This window comes from Pongo abelii, chromosome 2 (assembly GCF_028885655.2).
Source record: "Pongo abelii isolate AG06213 chromosome 2, NHGRI_mPonAbe1-v2.0_pri, whole genome shotgun sequence".
Lineage (NCBI taxonomy): Eukaryota > Metazoa > Chordata > Mammalia > Primates > Hominidae > Pongo > Pongo abelii.
Genome location: NC_085928.1, coordinates 147781047 through 147795783, shown reverse-complemented (window position 1 = coordinate 147795783; position 14737 = coordinate 147781047). Strand labels below are relative to the sequence as shown.

Genomic DNA, 14737 nt, shown 5'->3' with positions numbered 1-14737 from the left:
CAGCCATCTGATCTCCCCAGAATCTGGGAAGCCAAGGATCTTCCAACATTGGTGAGATGAGATGGAGCCACCAGGGCCTCCCAAAGCAGGGGAGAGAGGGAAAAATGAGGTTGGGGAACTGAGCCTGTCGGTGGGGAGTGTTCTTGTGTCAGTGATGGATGAAGTAGCTGGGCAGGGCAGTGGGAAAGCAAATGGGGCACTAGGTGATGGGGCAGGAGTGGGAGGAATGGTGACATGCCCCTTCCTCCCATTACTGGTGACTCAGGGATGCTGTGGGTTCAGCATTGCAGGACATCTCTAAGAGTCCACAAGTTTCATGGCATAAGAACAGGGGAATGGGGTGTAAGGGGGTCCCCGAGAGTGGCTCAAATATCAGCCCACTCCCAGAGGATGGAACTCACTGGCGGAGACCCTAGGCCTGGTTTCCCACAACACAAGCAAATACGCAAGTAAAGGATGGGTGCTGTTTTTGGCTTTAAGACCCCTCGGCTCCTGGGTGTGAGTGCCTGACAAGGAGGAGGGCAAGCTGGGCTCCATGAAGTCAAGGAGGGTGGTTTTATTTGAGGACTGGCTCTGGACCTCCACTCAGCCTGAGGGGAGGTTGCTTGCCAAAGCCAGGAGCCAGGGGCTGCAGAGATAGAGAAAAGGTGGCTTAGTAGTCCACTCAGTGGCCTTTGGGGGGGTTCCCTCAGCCTTCCCTAAAGCCAGATCCTGGACCTTCTCTCATGCTGGAAATAAACATGTGCCTCTCTGCCCAGTAAACAGGGAAGGGGCAGGATGGGGACAGCACCAGTCCCCTATCCCAGGTGGCAAGAAATTGGAACCGTTCTGTCAGCCCTCCGTCAAGAACTGGGGTGGGAGTCCCCCTTCCCTCCTTTCTTAGGCCTCACTTCCAAGTTTTCCCTGTGGCAGTTATGGGAAACAGGGGCCTGCTTGGCCCTGCTCCTACTCTCTTCGCCTTACCTTGGGTCCTCTCAGAGGTTCCCACCACGATTATTCCCTCTCTTGCTAGCCACCTCATCATCCTCCCGCCACACTCTGGCGCAGGTGTCCTTGGCTTTGTTTCCAGTGAGGCCTTGAGATAGGAGGTGTGCCTACAATTCAGAGATGGGAAAAGGTGGCAGTGCATAGTAGACGAAGAGCACCTGTGTGTCTTTGCAGAGGGATAGAAAGCTCTTGCATACTGTGCAGCTGGTGGCAGTGGAGATGGGGCACACCCAAAGAGAAGAGGATGGAGGGGGTGGACATGACATTCAGGACGGGATATCTTGTGGCTGGGAGTCGCCACCTGTGAAGGGTCTGCTGGCCTTCAGAAGGAGGCCAAAAGAGAGGGGTCCCCACACTGCTGCAGATGCCTCTGGGAGCCACACTTACCTTAAGGCACTGGGTCCCACTCTGAAATGCAAAGCCACTTCCCAGCCCTTCATTTACCAAGAATCACAGGTTCCAAAAGCATGTACACATTATCTTCTGATGTTTCCTAATGTTCTAGACATTTGGAAAACAGACTCCTTTTTAGAAATTGCCATGATTTTTCTTGGCTTTTATTAGCATGTGTTAAAATCATATTATCCAAACACTACCAGAAGAACATGTATTGTTCTGAATAAAGTGCTTAAAGAAAAAAAAATGCAACTTATTAAATTGGACATTCTTTTCTAGTTCATAAATTTTGGATTACAATCAGGGCACAAAAGGGGAAACAGAATGCAGTATTAGAGCGAGAGGCTTAGTTAAGAACTTGGGTGTAGACACAAGACCATGTCCACTCTTCCCACTTCCTTGCTGACTGAACACTGCACCTGCATAAAGCAGCAAACAGCTTTGTTTCAATAAATACATTTCCCTTCATTCAAATCAGAAAAGTTAATTATAGTAAAGCATTTTTAATTTGACCATCTGTTTATACCCACAGGCAAAATTTATCCACAGAGTTTTAAGTGTGAAAGTGTTATTTCATTGGGCCTTCAGCTTTCTAATGCTATTTGGGTTCAAGATTGTCTCAGCAATTCATTATTGGTTTCTTTATATTTACCTGGTACTATTTAATACCAACACTATAGTGTTTTGTGTTAAAAATGCCAACCAAGGATATTTTCACAGTTCTAGAAACGAGTGGGCCTAAGGCTTTCTTCCCAATAAACTAAGTTTTCTTTTAACTGGGTTTCTCACATTAGCACTCTGGTATCTGCACAAAACCAAGTCCTGTTGTGATAGATTTTAAAATCAGTGATGTTCTGAAAAAATAATAACTTGGAAGTCTCTGTGTTTGAATCTTGGGTGGTCATGTTGAGAGCAGGAAAAATTGCATTAAATACATTTTTAAAACATTCATTTGCAACCAAATATTTAAATCTTCCAAGGAACGTGCAGGGTGGTGACAGGGCAGCTGCAGTGTGAGCAACCCCATCAGGAGTGGCTGGTGGGTGGGCTTGGGGCTCCATCAGTGGCACACACTCACCGCAAGCTTCTGGACCGCAGACCTTGCGTCCTGGTTGCGAAGCCTTTGACCTTCTTTTAGCAAAGAGAAAAGGCAGGCTGCTTCTACCTTCAGTCAAGAGCAACTTCTGTTGAGTTCACCTTGCTGCTGACCCAGAAGTTGGAGCAGGGGCCAAGCTAAGGGGTGCAGAAAGGCTAACAGTACTTGCTGTAAAAAGAAGTCATCTTCAGTCATCCTGGGGAGATTCCCTTACCCCTCTCAACTTGAGTGCTTTTAGCTTCATGCAGGAAAACATTTTAGTTGCATCTTTTATTAAATTTCAATCTCGTTTTACAAAAGCATACCAACTAGCAATCCTGAGCAACTAGTATGAAATTTGCTGAATACAGCTAAGAGAAAGCTTTCTAAAGTATCCTGTTCTTTGTTTCTTTCTACAGGGGTGTCTGTAGAACATTCTTTATTTCACAGTGATATATGCTGTTTCAGGAAGCACAAGGTGTTCTGTTTCTGGGAAGTGATGACCTACTTTTAGTTTGAGCACAAGTTTCCATGACTGGTTCTCAATCTGGCCAGATATTGCTAATACCAATGACAGGAATTAGGGCAATTGGGGGGCTCTTGGTCCCCAGTTCCTGTCAAGGGTAAGGCCATCTGGGTCATGGCTGGGCTTTCACTATCAGTAGTTATATTTCCCTTTGATGCTTCAAAAAGCCTATGGTGAATCTGTTGCCTCACTTTACTCCTCCATTTGACTTGGAAGCCTGAGAACTTACTGAATTAGGATGAAAAAAGGCTCTGTACCTGCTAATATTGACGGCAGTAAGATGCTAGCTTACTATTTTGCACAGCACCATGTATAGTGCCTGTTAATCAGGCCAACTATAGCCAACTTTTTCTTTTTTTTTCTTTTTTTTTTTTTATATAAAGAAAATCTATGTAAGTTGAGGTTCAGAAATGCATATATTTTTTACTTACAAATATTCATCTGACCAAAATTCAACATAACCTTTATGGAACACTTAACAATTGTTTTGTTTTTAAAATAACATTTCATTCAAACTGTATATAATTCAGTAAAGTTTTTTATACAGCAAGCAATGCTTAAACCCTGGAAAATCTGTAGAAAAGAGATTTTCACACAAAATAAGAAAAGAAAAATCTGAGGTATCCCTCACACACACACATCCATTCATTCTGGCCCATGTACGTGCACATACACACGCATGCCTGTGTGTTCACACAGACATATTCATTCTCACTCACAAAGTGGCTGCAGCATAGGCAAAAAATTGTAGGTCCAAAGGAAAATGATTGATTGTTCTAATAAAGAGTCCGAGTAGCTCAGGAAAAAAAACCAAAACACAAGAGTCTTCTGAGGAAATTACTACCTCAAAAAAATGTTCTCAAGATGAATTTGAGATCTAAGCCTACTAAACTGCTTTTGCAAAACAGCTCCCTGCAGTCCAAGGTGACTTGTGCAAATAGAAGGAATCAAATGAGGCTGGTTCCTTTACTTCCTTAAACAAGGAGGTGGGATGCTCGCAGGTGCCCAGGGGCACTCCCATCATGCCAGGTACTGCTGCAGTGCCATCTTTGCCCTGAAATCACAAAATTCCTGTTAGCCATCATCTCAGAATTGTAATTGGGGTAAAAAACCCTATGGCTCAATGATGATAGCTGGGGAAGTCTAAGAAAGTAAATGTCCAGAGGGAATTGGGGTGAGCCCAAGTGGGCACCTACCTTAAGGGGAAGAGATCTGCAGTGGGCAGACACCAGAAATCTACTCTGGCTATATTCTTCTTCCTGTGGTTCTCTCAGAGGGCTGTTCCTGCACTTAAACCTGCTGCAGCTCAGTGACATTCCACAGTCCCTGGTATGTGCTGACATTCTATGTTTTCTTTTGTCACTGGCATATAGTTGTGATAGGTCTTAAATTCTTTACTTTTTCTTACTGCCATGTAGGTTTTATGCAGTGAGGCACTAGGGGAGAACACTTAGGGTTCTGGGAAGCAAATAAGAAAACTGACCAAGGAAATGGTGTTGAGGTGATTAGAAGGTGCATGGAAGGGGCCAAGAGCCCATGGGATGAGGCTGTCTTATGTTTCACATGCCTCAGAACTGTGGAAGAAGACTACAATTTCATCTTGTTCTTCTCATCACACCATAACTGATCAATGTGAGATGTGTGTTGTTATGGTGATGGGGGAAGAAGGTGGCCAGGGGGAAAGGAAAAGGTAGAATGTAGGCTGGGTGCTGTGACTCACGCCTGTAATTCCAGCACTTTAGGGGGCTGAGGAGGGCAGATCACCTGAGGTCAAGAATTCAAGACCAGCCTGGCCAACATGGTGAAACCCTGTTTCTACCAAAAATACAAAAATTAGCCGAGTGTGGTAGCGGGCACCTGTAATCCCAACCACTTCGGAGGCTGAGCCAGGAGAATGGCCTGAACCTGGGGGGTGGAAGCTGCAGTGAGCTGAGATCGTGCCATTGCACTCCAGCCTGTGCGACAAGAGTGAAACTCCATCTCAAAAAAAAAAAAAAAAAAAAAAGAACAAAAAACAAACAAACAAAAAAACCCAAAAACAAACCAAAAAATAATGTGAACAGTGACAATCTATCCTGATCCTTGCAAAAGTGGCCTCCTTTGAGGTGGGCCCAAGGAGGCGTCCTTTACTATTCCTATCACAAACATGGTAAAGTTTCTAAAGAGGCTGCAATTGTGGGAGTTAGGAAGTCAGGTTTCAGCAATGGTCTCTTCTAAGCTATGGAAAGAAAGTCTACAATGTTCAGGTACAATAGCTGATCAAACTAATACCAAGTAGACTATGCATACAATAAGCTGGATTCAAGTGCAGTTTCTGCAGTAATGGACACAACAGTTTTTTAAGTGGTATACTAAGGTGTATTCTTGCAATTATGTAAGACTCTAAAGATGATATTGTGAATAGTCCAATCCATCAGAACAGAAAGCTCTAGAAAGATTATCTCCAAGTTATGAGCAAGTTGGGTTCTACAAGGACATTTTCAGAAACAAGTTTATGAATGATGCCACAGACCATCCACCTGACTCCCCAAATACTTAAAGAGGCTGAGAAGAGCAGTTCTGATGGAGGCGGGAGCTCTGGGACCCTACAAACCTGAAGCCCTCCAAGCCTGGATGGAGAGGGCTGGTTAGCAATAGCTTCTCATCTGTAAGCATCTGAAAGTCAAAGGATCAAAGTCTTAACAACAAAAGGAACCTGAGAGATATATTCTTCAGGTGATAGACTTTACTGTACCATGATGCGAATACCACATGAGGGTCTTGATCGAAATTTTGTATTGCTCTTTAAATCTGCCAAATTCAAACTCCTTCTGGATCTTATTCAGAGGTTGGCTAGGTTTTATTATTTTGGGTCTCAGACACTGTACCTTTATTGTCTTTCTACTGTCATTATCTAAGGAGTCTTTTTAGAAGAATGGTTTTGGAGGCAAGATCACCCTTTCTTAGATGGACTCAGGTTGGGTAGCTCAGACCTTGATTCTATTATTTTATGGTTTAAGTTTAAGAAGAGCTAAAAACTTATGTGAAAACAGCACCAGAGTGGTCTAAGCAAGCAGGCTAAACCTATCCCACTTGATGCCGGTAAGGCCTGTCTTACCATCCTATGTCATCCCTGAGATGATTTTAAGTAAAATCTGTTTTTACTTCTGAATAAATATGAGATAAAACCCCCAGTGAACAACCTGGCTCTCAGGCAGAAAAGATGGGCTGACAGAGCCCACCGTTTATGCCAGCAGCTGTGGAGGTGGAGGTTCCAGTCCTCAAGGTACAAGCTCAAATCCAGCCTTCAGCATGTGGATGGACTTGACTTTGATGGTACACTCATCTGACCAGCAGCCTTGGGCTGCAGTTATTTAGTTGTTCTTCTTCCTCTTTTTTTTTTGAGACAGTCTTGCTCTGTTGCCCAGGCTGGAGTGCACTGGTGCAATCTCGGCTGACCACAACCTCCACCTCCTGGGTTCAAGTGATCCTCCTGCCTCAGCCTCCCGAGTAGCTGGGACTACATGCATGCACTACCATGCCCTGCTAATTTTTGGAGTTTAGTAGAGACGGGGTTTCACTATGTTGGCCAGGCTGGTCTTGAACTCCTGACCTCATAATCCACTTGCCTCGGCCTCCCAACGTGCTGGGATTACAGGCGTGAGCCACTGCACCCAGCCTAGTTATTCTTCTTTAGCCTACAGGATGGTAAGCTTCGGGGAAGCAGAGGACCGGCCTGTCCCGTGTGCTTCACAATCTGGAAGAGCTATTTACTTCAGAGGAGTTAGTTAAGTTCCTCTCCCCTTCAGTGGAGCAGACAACCTGACAGCCAAGACACAGTGTGATGTGTTCTACAGATGCTACGGGAGCACAAAAGGCATCCCTGGCAAAGCCTGGAGGGGAGGGTGGAGAGTGGGTCAGGCAAGGCTTTTTGGAGGACATGGCAACCTGATATGAGTTTTGAAGGATAAACGGCCACCGTCCAGGCATCTTTTTCCTTTGTTTTCTGGACACCTTATGCGCCTGAGTCTCTGCCTGCCTTACTAGCTGTTCCTTCTGCTCCTTTGCTGCATCTTTCTTGTCACTGCCTAAATGCTGGGGGGACTCTAGATCTCGGTCCTTAGTTCTCCTTTCTCTCTTTTTTACTTGCTCTAGGAGACTTCATCCAGCTCCATGGCTTTAAATACCATTCAGATTTACAGCCCTGCTCTTCCAAGTCCCTTGGATATCTAATATGCATCCTAACGTTGGCATACCCAAACAAGAACTATTGATGTTCCCTACTACAACCCACTTCTATATTCCTCACCATCTTGGTATATGGCAACACCCTCTGTCCAGTTGCTCAGGCTAAAACCCTAGACATTTTCCTTTCCTCTCTTTAACATCCTATACTGAATCTGTGAGTAAGTCCCATTGGTGCTTATCTTCAGATTAAATCCTGAATCCAACCACTTCTCAATACCTCCAATACTAATCTCCCCCTCCCTTACTGACATTATTACAATAGCCTTTAACTGGTCTCTGTGCCTCCATTCTTGCCCTCCTACAGATGGTTCTCTGTACAGTCACCAGAGTGATCTTTTAAAAATTGAAATCAGGGCCCAGTGTGGTGGCTCACGCCTGTAATCCCAGCACTTTGGGAAGCCGAGGTGGGTGGATGATCTGAGGTCTGGAGTTTGAGACCAGCCTGGCCAACATGGTAAAACCCTGTCTCTACTAAAAATACAAAAAAATTAGCTGGGCGTGGTGGCAGGCGCCTGTAATCCCAGCTACCTGGGAGGCTGAGGCAGGAGAATCACTTGAACTCAGGAGGCAGAGGTTTCAGTGAGCCAAGATCATGCCATTGCACTCCAGCCTGGGCAACAAGAGTGAAACTCCATCTCGAAAGAAAAGAAAAGAAAGAAAAAGAAAAATGAAAAGGAAAAGGAAAAAAGGAATAATTCAAATCAGATAATGTCTCCTCTCCTTAACAGTCTCCAATGATTTCCTATTAAACTCTGAATAAAAGCCAAAGTCCTTACCTTACCTACAAGGCTCTTCATGGTCTGGCTTCTTCCACCTATTAGCATTCTCCCTCTCATTATTTTTCATTAGCCCTCTGTTCTTCTTGCTGTTCCTTGAACATACCAAGTTCACTCCTGCTTCAGGGCCGTTGAACCCACTATCACCCCTGTCTGTAATACTCTTCCTCTAAGCATTTGCCCAGATGAAATCTTCCTTATTTCATTCAGGTCTCTGATCATGTTATCCTCAGAGAGATCTTTACTGGCTAACCTAAAATAAATTTTCTTGATTCTCCATTCCTTCACCTTGCTTTATTTTTCTTCATGGTACCTCTCATCACCTGATACTGTGTTACGTATTCATTTGCTTATCATCTATCTTCTATACTAGAATGTAAGTTACATGAGGGCAAAGACTTCATCAATTTTATTCACCATTATATCTCCAGTGCCTAAAACAATGCCTGGCAGAAGGCAGGTATTCAAAAGAGATATCTGATGAATGAATGGGGACTCAGAGGAGAGGAGACTGGGATAGCAAAGTAGATGGAACAGAATGTGTAAATGCATGAAGGTGTGCTACTGTAAGCGGACAGGTATGGCTGCAGTATGGGGTGTACATGGTGGGTGCAGGGAAGATGAGAAAGGCAGAGCCAGACCATTAAGGGCTGAAGGGCTTCTAAGCCATGCTCAAGAGTCTAGAGACTCAGAGTACTGATGTTCCCTGATTTGTTATTATACAAAGGTGAAATGGAAAGTGAAGGCTGTTACAAGGGAGAACACACAGCTAGGAAGAGCATTTATGGCTATTTTGAGGTTAGCTGAGTATCTGATTATAACTCTTGACTCTACCAGGAAATGATGAGCTCTTTGAGGACAGTGATTCCTTAGTGGTCGCTTTTGTATCCCCAGCAGCTGGGCCAGCCTGGCACAAAACGGGTGTTCAGTGAGGTTTTGAGCTAATGAATGTTTGCATTACTGGTTTTTCTGCTTTCCAAAATGCAACATGCATGTCTATTCTAATGATCAGGCGAATGTACGCAAATGGCCTCTGGATCCGATCCACTAAGATGGCCCAGACTCATGTTAATTCACAATAAGATAAGAGTCTTTAATAATTTGGTAATCATTAGTTTACAGCTCACTCAAATGTCGTACAGTGCCTCATAGAAAACTATAAAGAAAATCTAAGAATCTAAAAGTTTTAAAAAGTATGGCCATTAATTACCAAGCAATTCAAACCCTTTCATGAAAGAATTCAACACAGCCCAAAGCAAGGCCTTTTCACATTCATACTCACTTGTCACAAAGGTTTGAATCTGGTGACTGACTCAGTTTGTGTAGAATATCTACGATGCCCATGTCTCGTAATTTATCCTGGCGTTCTTGTGAACCTAAATGATTAAAGCCAGGTTATTGGGAACATGACCCAGGCAAATGCTCTCTTTGATGTACAATTAACAATCTAGAGCCTTACCAGTGTCCTTCATTCCCTACTCCTCCTGCAACCCCTGTCCTCTACCCTCTCCCAATGTAGTTGGACCCGCTCATGCTTGGACTCTCTGACAGTCTTCTAACTCGTCTCTCTGCCTCTTGACCATCCTGCCTACAGTCTATCCTGGGTTCTGCAGTTGGACTGATTTCTCCATGGACTACAGGGTCCAGGTGAGATTCTTCAGCCTGGTACAAGGCCCTCTGCCACTGACTCCCAGCTTCATCACTTCTTTCAGGACATACCCATGGCGCTGGCCAGACCAGGCCAGGCTCTTACTACTCTAAACTGGTCTTATCTTCCCCTTTCTATTGTCTTCTACCCTCCTCTGTCCTCCCAGCACTTTTTGTTGCCTCTCAGCACAACTGGCACTTCCAATTTCATATCACTCTGTTCTATCTTCCAACTAGACTAACATCTCCTTGAGGGTGGCTTTGTCTCCTCAGTACACAAGTGGTACTTGGTATCTAGGTCTGTGGGTGGAATCCAGTTTCCCTTCTTGCACTTTGTTTTGGGCGCTGCTGCTGAGTAATCCCCTGGAGTCTTTCCCACTGAAGAGCCCACAGTGACCACTCATACACTGGCTCTCTCTAGACTCAGTGAATCAGAATTTCTAGGGATGGGGCCCAGAAATATGCACTTAAAAAAGTTTCCCAGGTGATTCTAATGCAGCCAACCCAGCCTTGAGACCCACTGCTCTCCTGTATTTGCTACCTTGGCTATATATTGGAATCATCTGGGGAGCTTTAAGAACCACTTATGCCTGGAGCCCACCCCGAGAGATTCTGATTTAATTGGCCTGGTGTAAAAATTCCCAGGTGATTCTAATATGCAGCCAAAGTAAAGAACCTCTGATCTATACAGGCCTCCTTACAGACTAGCTGCTTCACTGGTCACATTGCACTTCTCATTTCTCACAAATGCACCTTCTTCTCCATCATGCTTATCTGCCTGTAGTCCTCAATGTGCTTCCTCTGCTCATAACGAAAGGCTCATCCTCCCACCCACTCTTTCCTCTCACCTTCTTCAAGTGCATCTCACCATCCTCCTCATCAGCTCTCTCATGGTGGGGACTATCACTTACTTCTCACTCTCCCTCCTTGAATCTGGTATAGAGTTGGCTCCAACGGGGCACTCAGTGTTGACTGTCCAGCTGACTTGGGCTAGTTCCACTGATTCTCATACTAGGGCAACTCTGGAGGGTGCTTGGGCCAGATGGTCCAAGAACAGAGCCTCTGCCCAGGATCTCAGGGGCACCTGCTAGCTTCCCTGCGCAAGACACTCTTCCCATAACTTTTTTCAAAACAAATCTCACCAATCTCTTACCTTCCTCTTCATTCCATATGAGGTTTGATATACAAAACATGGCTGCAAGCTGCAGTTTAACATGTGAATGGCCCTATTAATACAGAAAAAGAAAAAAAATCAAAATGGTGGTAATCTCATTTTAGATCTTTTTTTGGGGGGACCTACCATAGGCAATTCCTATAACCTAAAAGTCTGAAGTAGGGCCAGGTGAGGTGGCTCATGCCTGTAATCCCAGCACTTTGGGAGACCAAGGCGGGTGGATCACGAGGTCAGGTGTTCGAGACCAGGATGATTAACACAGTGAAACCCCGTGTCTACTAAAAATACAAAAATTTGCCGGGTGTAGTGGAAGGCGCCTGTAATCTCAGCTACTAGGGAGGCTGAGGCAGGAGAATCGCTTGAACCTGGGAGGCGGAGGTTGCAGTAAGCCAAGATCGTGCCATTGCACTCAGCCTGGGTGACAGAGCGAGACCCCGTCTCAAAAAAAAAAAAAAAAAAAAAAAAAAAATCTGAAGAAGAGGCCTCAAACTCAAATGTCTTGAGGGGCCATGAAGTTAACACTAATGAGTAAAAGGGTTGGGCTAAAGATAACAAGGGACAGTGGACAATCTGGCAAATTGAGGAGTACAAGCCTTGCCAAAAGACATTCAAATTCAAATTTAAAAAACCATCTGGCCGGACAAACAAAACACCTCTAGGGCTATGGGTACAGTTTGCAATTTATGATTCAATCCATGCACGAGGAAACACTGTCATATGACAATTCTATGCTTTCAACTTAGGCTATGTTTCCAGGTCACCAACAGCCAACATACGCTGGGTGGATGTGCATCTGGTATTTATCTCTTAAGCTACTGGTTATCTTATTCAAATGGCCCAATAATTCCTTTGGGGAAGAAAGTGAATATATGGTCAGGAAGTTCTATAACACCTAGACTTTCACACACACACAATCTATAAACGGTTTACTCCTCTGACACAACTTGCTGAAAACAAGAAGCATTATATAATACATTCAGCTTCTGGAATAATTAAATTACTCCTATTTCTATAGGAATATCCACCAAAACTTGATGAAATCTCTAGTTGATTTCTCAAATGTCTTTACTATCACTAATGAGCCTCCTATTTCTCTAAATACAATTCTTATTTATTTTGCTTTATGTACTGAAAGTACAAGCATTTCTGGTTGCTTTGGATTGGGTGCTTTCGCCTGAATGAAAAAGGACCCAATAATAAAATAAACTTTATAGATGATTGTCCTATTGGTCAATAAAAAAAATTTCTAGTATGTTTAAATAATTTATGCACATCTGAGGGAGTATCAATGGCAAAATATGCTCAATGGTTTTTTCAAGGCTAAGACAGACTTATCTTCTCATGTAGGACTATATTTCAACTAAGCAGAGACAAAGAAATGGATGTGGCTTCCTCCAGTAGAATTCTATGGCTAGTGATTCTTTCTTCTTCTAACTGCCAACACTTTTAAGGAGATGTCCAGTTTGGGCTCCCTTAAGACAAAACAGAATAAAACTTATCTGCTCCCAGCCTCAGACAATCAATCAATATTTGTTGAATAAATGAGCTTGTATATACTATAACAAATATGCATTTACTATGCATAAGTTTATTCATCATTCATTCAATTTTTTTGAGGACACAAATTACTATGAGGATAGAGAAAATTGGAGGGTGGAGGGGTGGGAACTTAATTTAGGTAGAATGCACAAAACAGATCTCTTTGAAGGAGGCAATACTTAAACAGAGACTTGAAGAATAGGAAGGTGCCAGATGTGCAAAGAGCAAGGGGCTTGAAATTCCTAGCAGGAGAAAAAGTTCCTGAAAAGGTCTGAAGTAAGAAGGAGCTGTCTGTTCAGAGAAGTAGGTGTAGCCAAATTGTGCGAAACTGTAGGCCACAGTAAGGACTCTGGATTTCATTCTGTGTTGAGAGGAAGCCCCTGAAAGATTTAAACAGTGGAGGGACAAGATCTGATTTACATTTTTAGAAGACCACTTGGGTTGAAGGGATTGGAGTGACAGTGAGGAAGTGTCAAGGAGGATACTGTTATTATAGTTAATCAGGCATAAGGTGCTGTGACTTGGACTGACTAGGGTGGGGGCAGTGGTGATGAAAAGGAGTAATTGGATTCAAGATCAGTTTTGGAAGAAGGGCAGATAGGACTTGTTGATAAACTGAGTGAATGAGGGGAAAGAGCTGGAGAAATCAAGATAGACTCCAAGATGCTATCAGACAGCCACATGGAGATGCTGAAAGGGCAGGAGGATATATAAGTCCAGAGTTTGGAAGAGAGGTCTAGGCTGGGAAACACATTTGGAAATTACAGTGTATTGTCAGCACAGTGATGACAGTACAAGCTATGGGGGTGGATGAGATTCTCCTAAGGCAATGGTTCTCAACTCTGTAAGTAAGAACCACCCAGTAATCTTAAAAAAAAAAATCCTGATGCCCAGGCTATAACCCTAGACCTATTAAATAAGAATCTTGGGAGGGAGGAGGCAAAGCAGTAATCTTTGAAAGCTCCCTATGAGGTCCTATTGTACAATGAAGGTTGTGATCTGCTGATCTCAGGAGAGCATGTGTAGGAGAGAAGAGAAAAGGGTCCAGAGATAAGTAGGGAGGTATGGTGTCACACAAGCCAAGAAAAAAGGATATTTCCAGGAGGAGGAAATAGTCAGCTGGGTTGAAGTCTGCTCTAAGTGGGGTAAGATGAAAAGAGAAAAGGATACTTTGGATTTGGCATCATGGAAGTCATGGGTGACCCTAAGTTTCAGTTGAATGAGGGGGTAGAGGTGAAATAGAGCAGGTTAAAGAATGACTTTAGAGGTAAAGAAGGAGGCAGTATGTGCAGAAAAGATGCTTTTAAGAAGTTTGGCTTTGAAGGCTGGGCACAGTGGCTCATGCCTGTAATCCCAGCACTTTGGGAGGCCGAGGCAGGTGGATCCCTTGAGGTCAGGAGTTTGAGACCAGCCTGGCCAACATGGTGAAACCCCATCTCTTCTAAAAATACAAAAATTAGCCGGGCAATAGTGCCGTGCCTGTAATCCCAGCTACTCAGGAGGCTGAGGCAGGAAAATCGCTTGAACCTAGGAGGGGGAAGTTGTAGTGAGCCAAGATCGCGTCACTGCACTCCAGTCTGGGTGACAGAGTGAGACCCTGTCTCAAAATAAAAAGAAGTTTGGCTTTGTCTTTGAATAACAGAGAAATGGGTATGTCTCGATGGGTATGAGAAGTTAAGGAAAACTTTTTAAGTGATTATGGATACAGTGTGGATTAGTATTGGAAAGATAAGGGTTGAAGTGGTAAGGTTTTCATTCAATAAATATTTACCAAGCATATGCTAAGGGCCAGATACCATGGTGGATATACAATTGTGCACAAAGCCGACATGGTCCCTGCCCTCATGGAACTTACACTGTGGTAGAGACACCCAGTAGGCACACAAACATATCACTAAAACTGAGCTAAGTGCTCTGAAGGAAGTGAACAAAATGCAGTAATGAGGAATAATCTATAAGGGCAAGAGTCCAGTAAGAAAGTGTAAGTTCAGCTGAGATTTGAAGGGTGAAACAAAGAGAAGAAAAGTGTTCCAGGCAGAGAAGCCAGTATGTGTGAAGGTCCCAAGGAAGGAAAGAACGTGGCCTTTTTGAGAAACTTCAAGTGGCCAGTGTAATGAACAAAGGAAGAGAGGAATGAGATAAGCTGGGGATATAAATGGGTTAGGTCACGTAGGACTTGACAGGCCATCATAAGGGCATATGAACTTTATTCAAGGTATAACAAGGAGCCACTGAAGGATTTTAGTTTCTCTTAATAAGAACAAAAAGCTGAGGTCATCACTAACTGTAATGGGGGAGGGAAGAGGTGAGGTCTAAAGAATGAGGGGCAGGTAAGAATCTATTCTCATGGAGAATGAGGGTGCCAGCTTCCTAGAGAATCACTGAAGGAC

General features: G+C 43.8%; 1 protein-coding gene across 8 annotated transcripts in view; it reads right to left on the bottom strand.

Annotated features, from left to right (window-relative positions):
* Positions 1–3346: 3346 nt before the first annotated feature.
* ARMC8 (armadillo repeat containing 8) overlaps positions 3347–14737 on the bottom strand; it is a 111296-nt gene continuing 99905 nt past the window's right edge. For 6 of the 8 annotated variants that reach the window (XM_024244091.3, XM_063721592.1, XM_024244093.3 and 3 more), the window contains 3 exons: positions 10788–10860; positions 9270–9363; positions 3382–4038 (listed from right to left, as the gene is read on the bottom strand). In XM_024244091.3, the coding sequence (XP_024099859.1) occupies positions 4005–4038; positions 9270–9363; positions 10788–10860 (201 nt within the window). In that variant the 3' untranslated portion in view covers positions 3382–4004. 8 annotated transcript variants of the gene reach the window in all.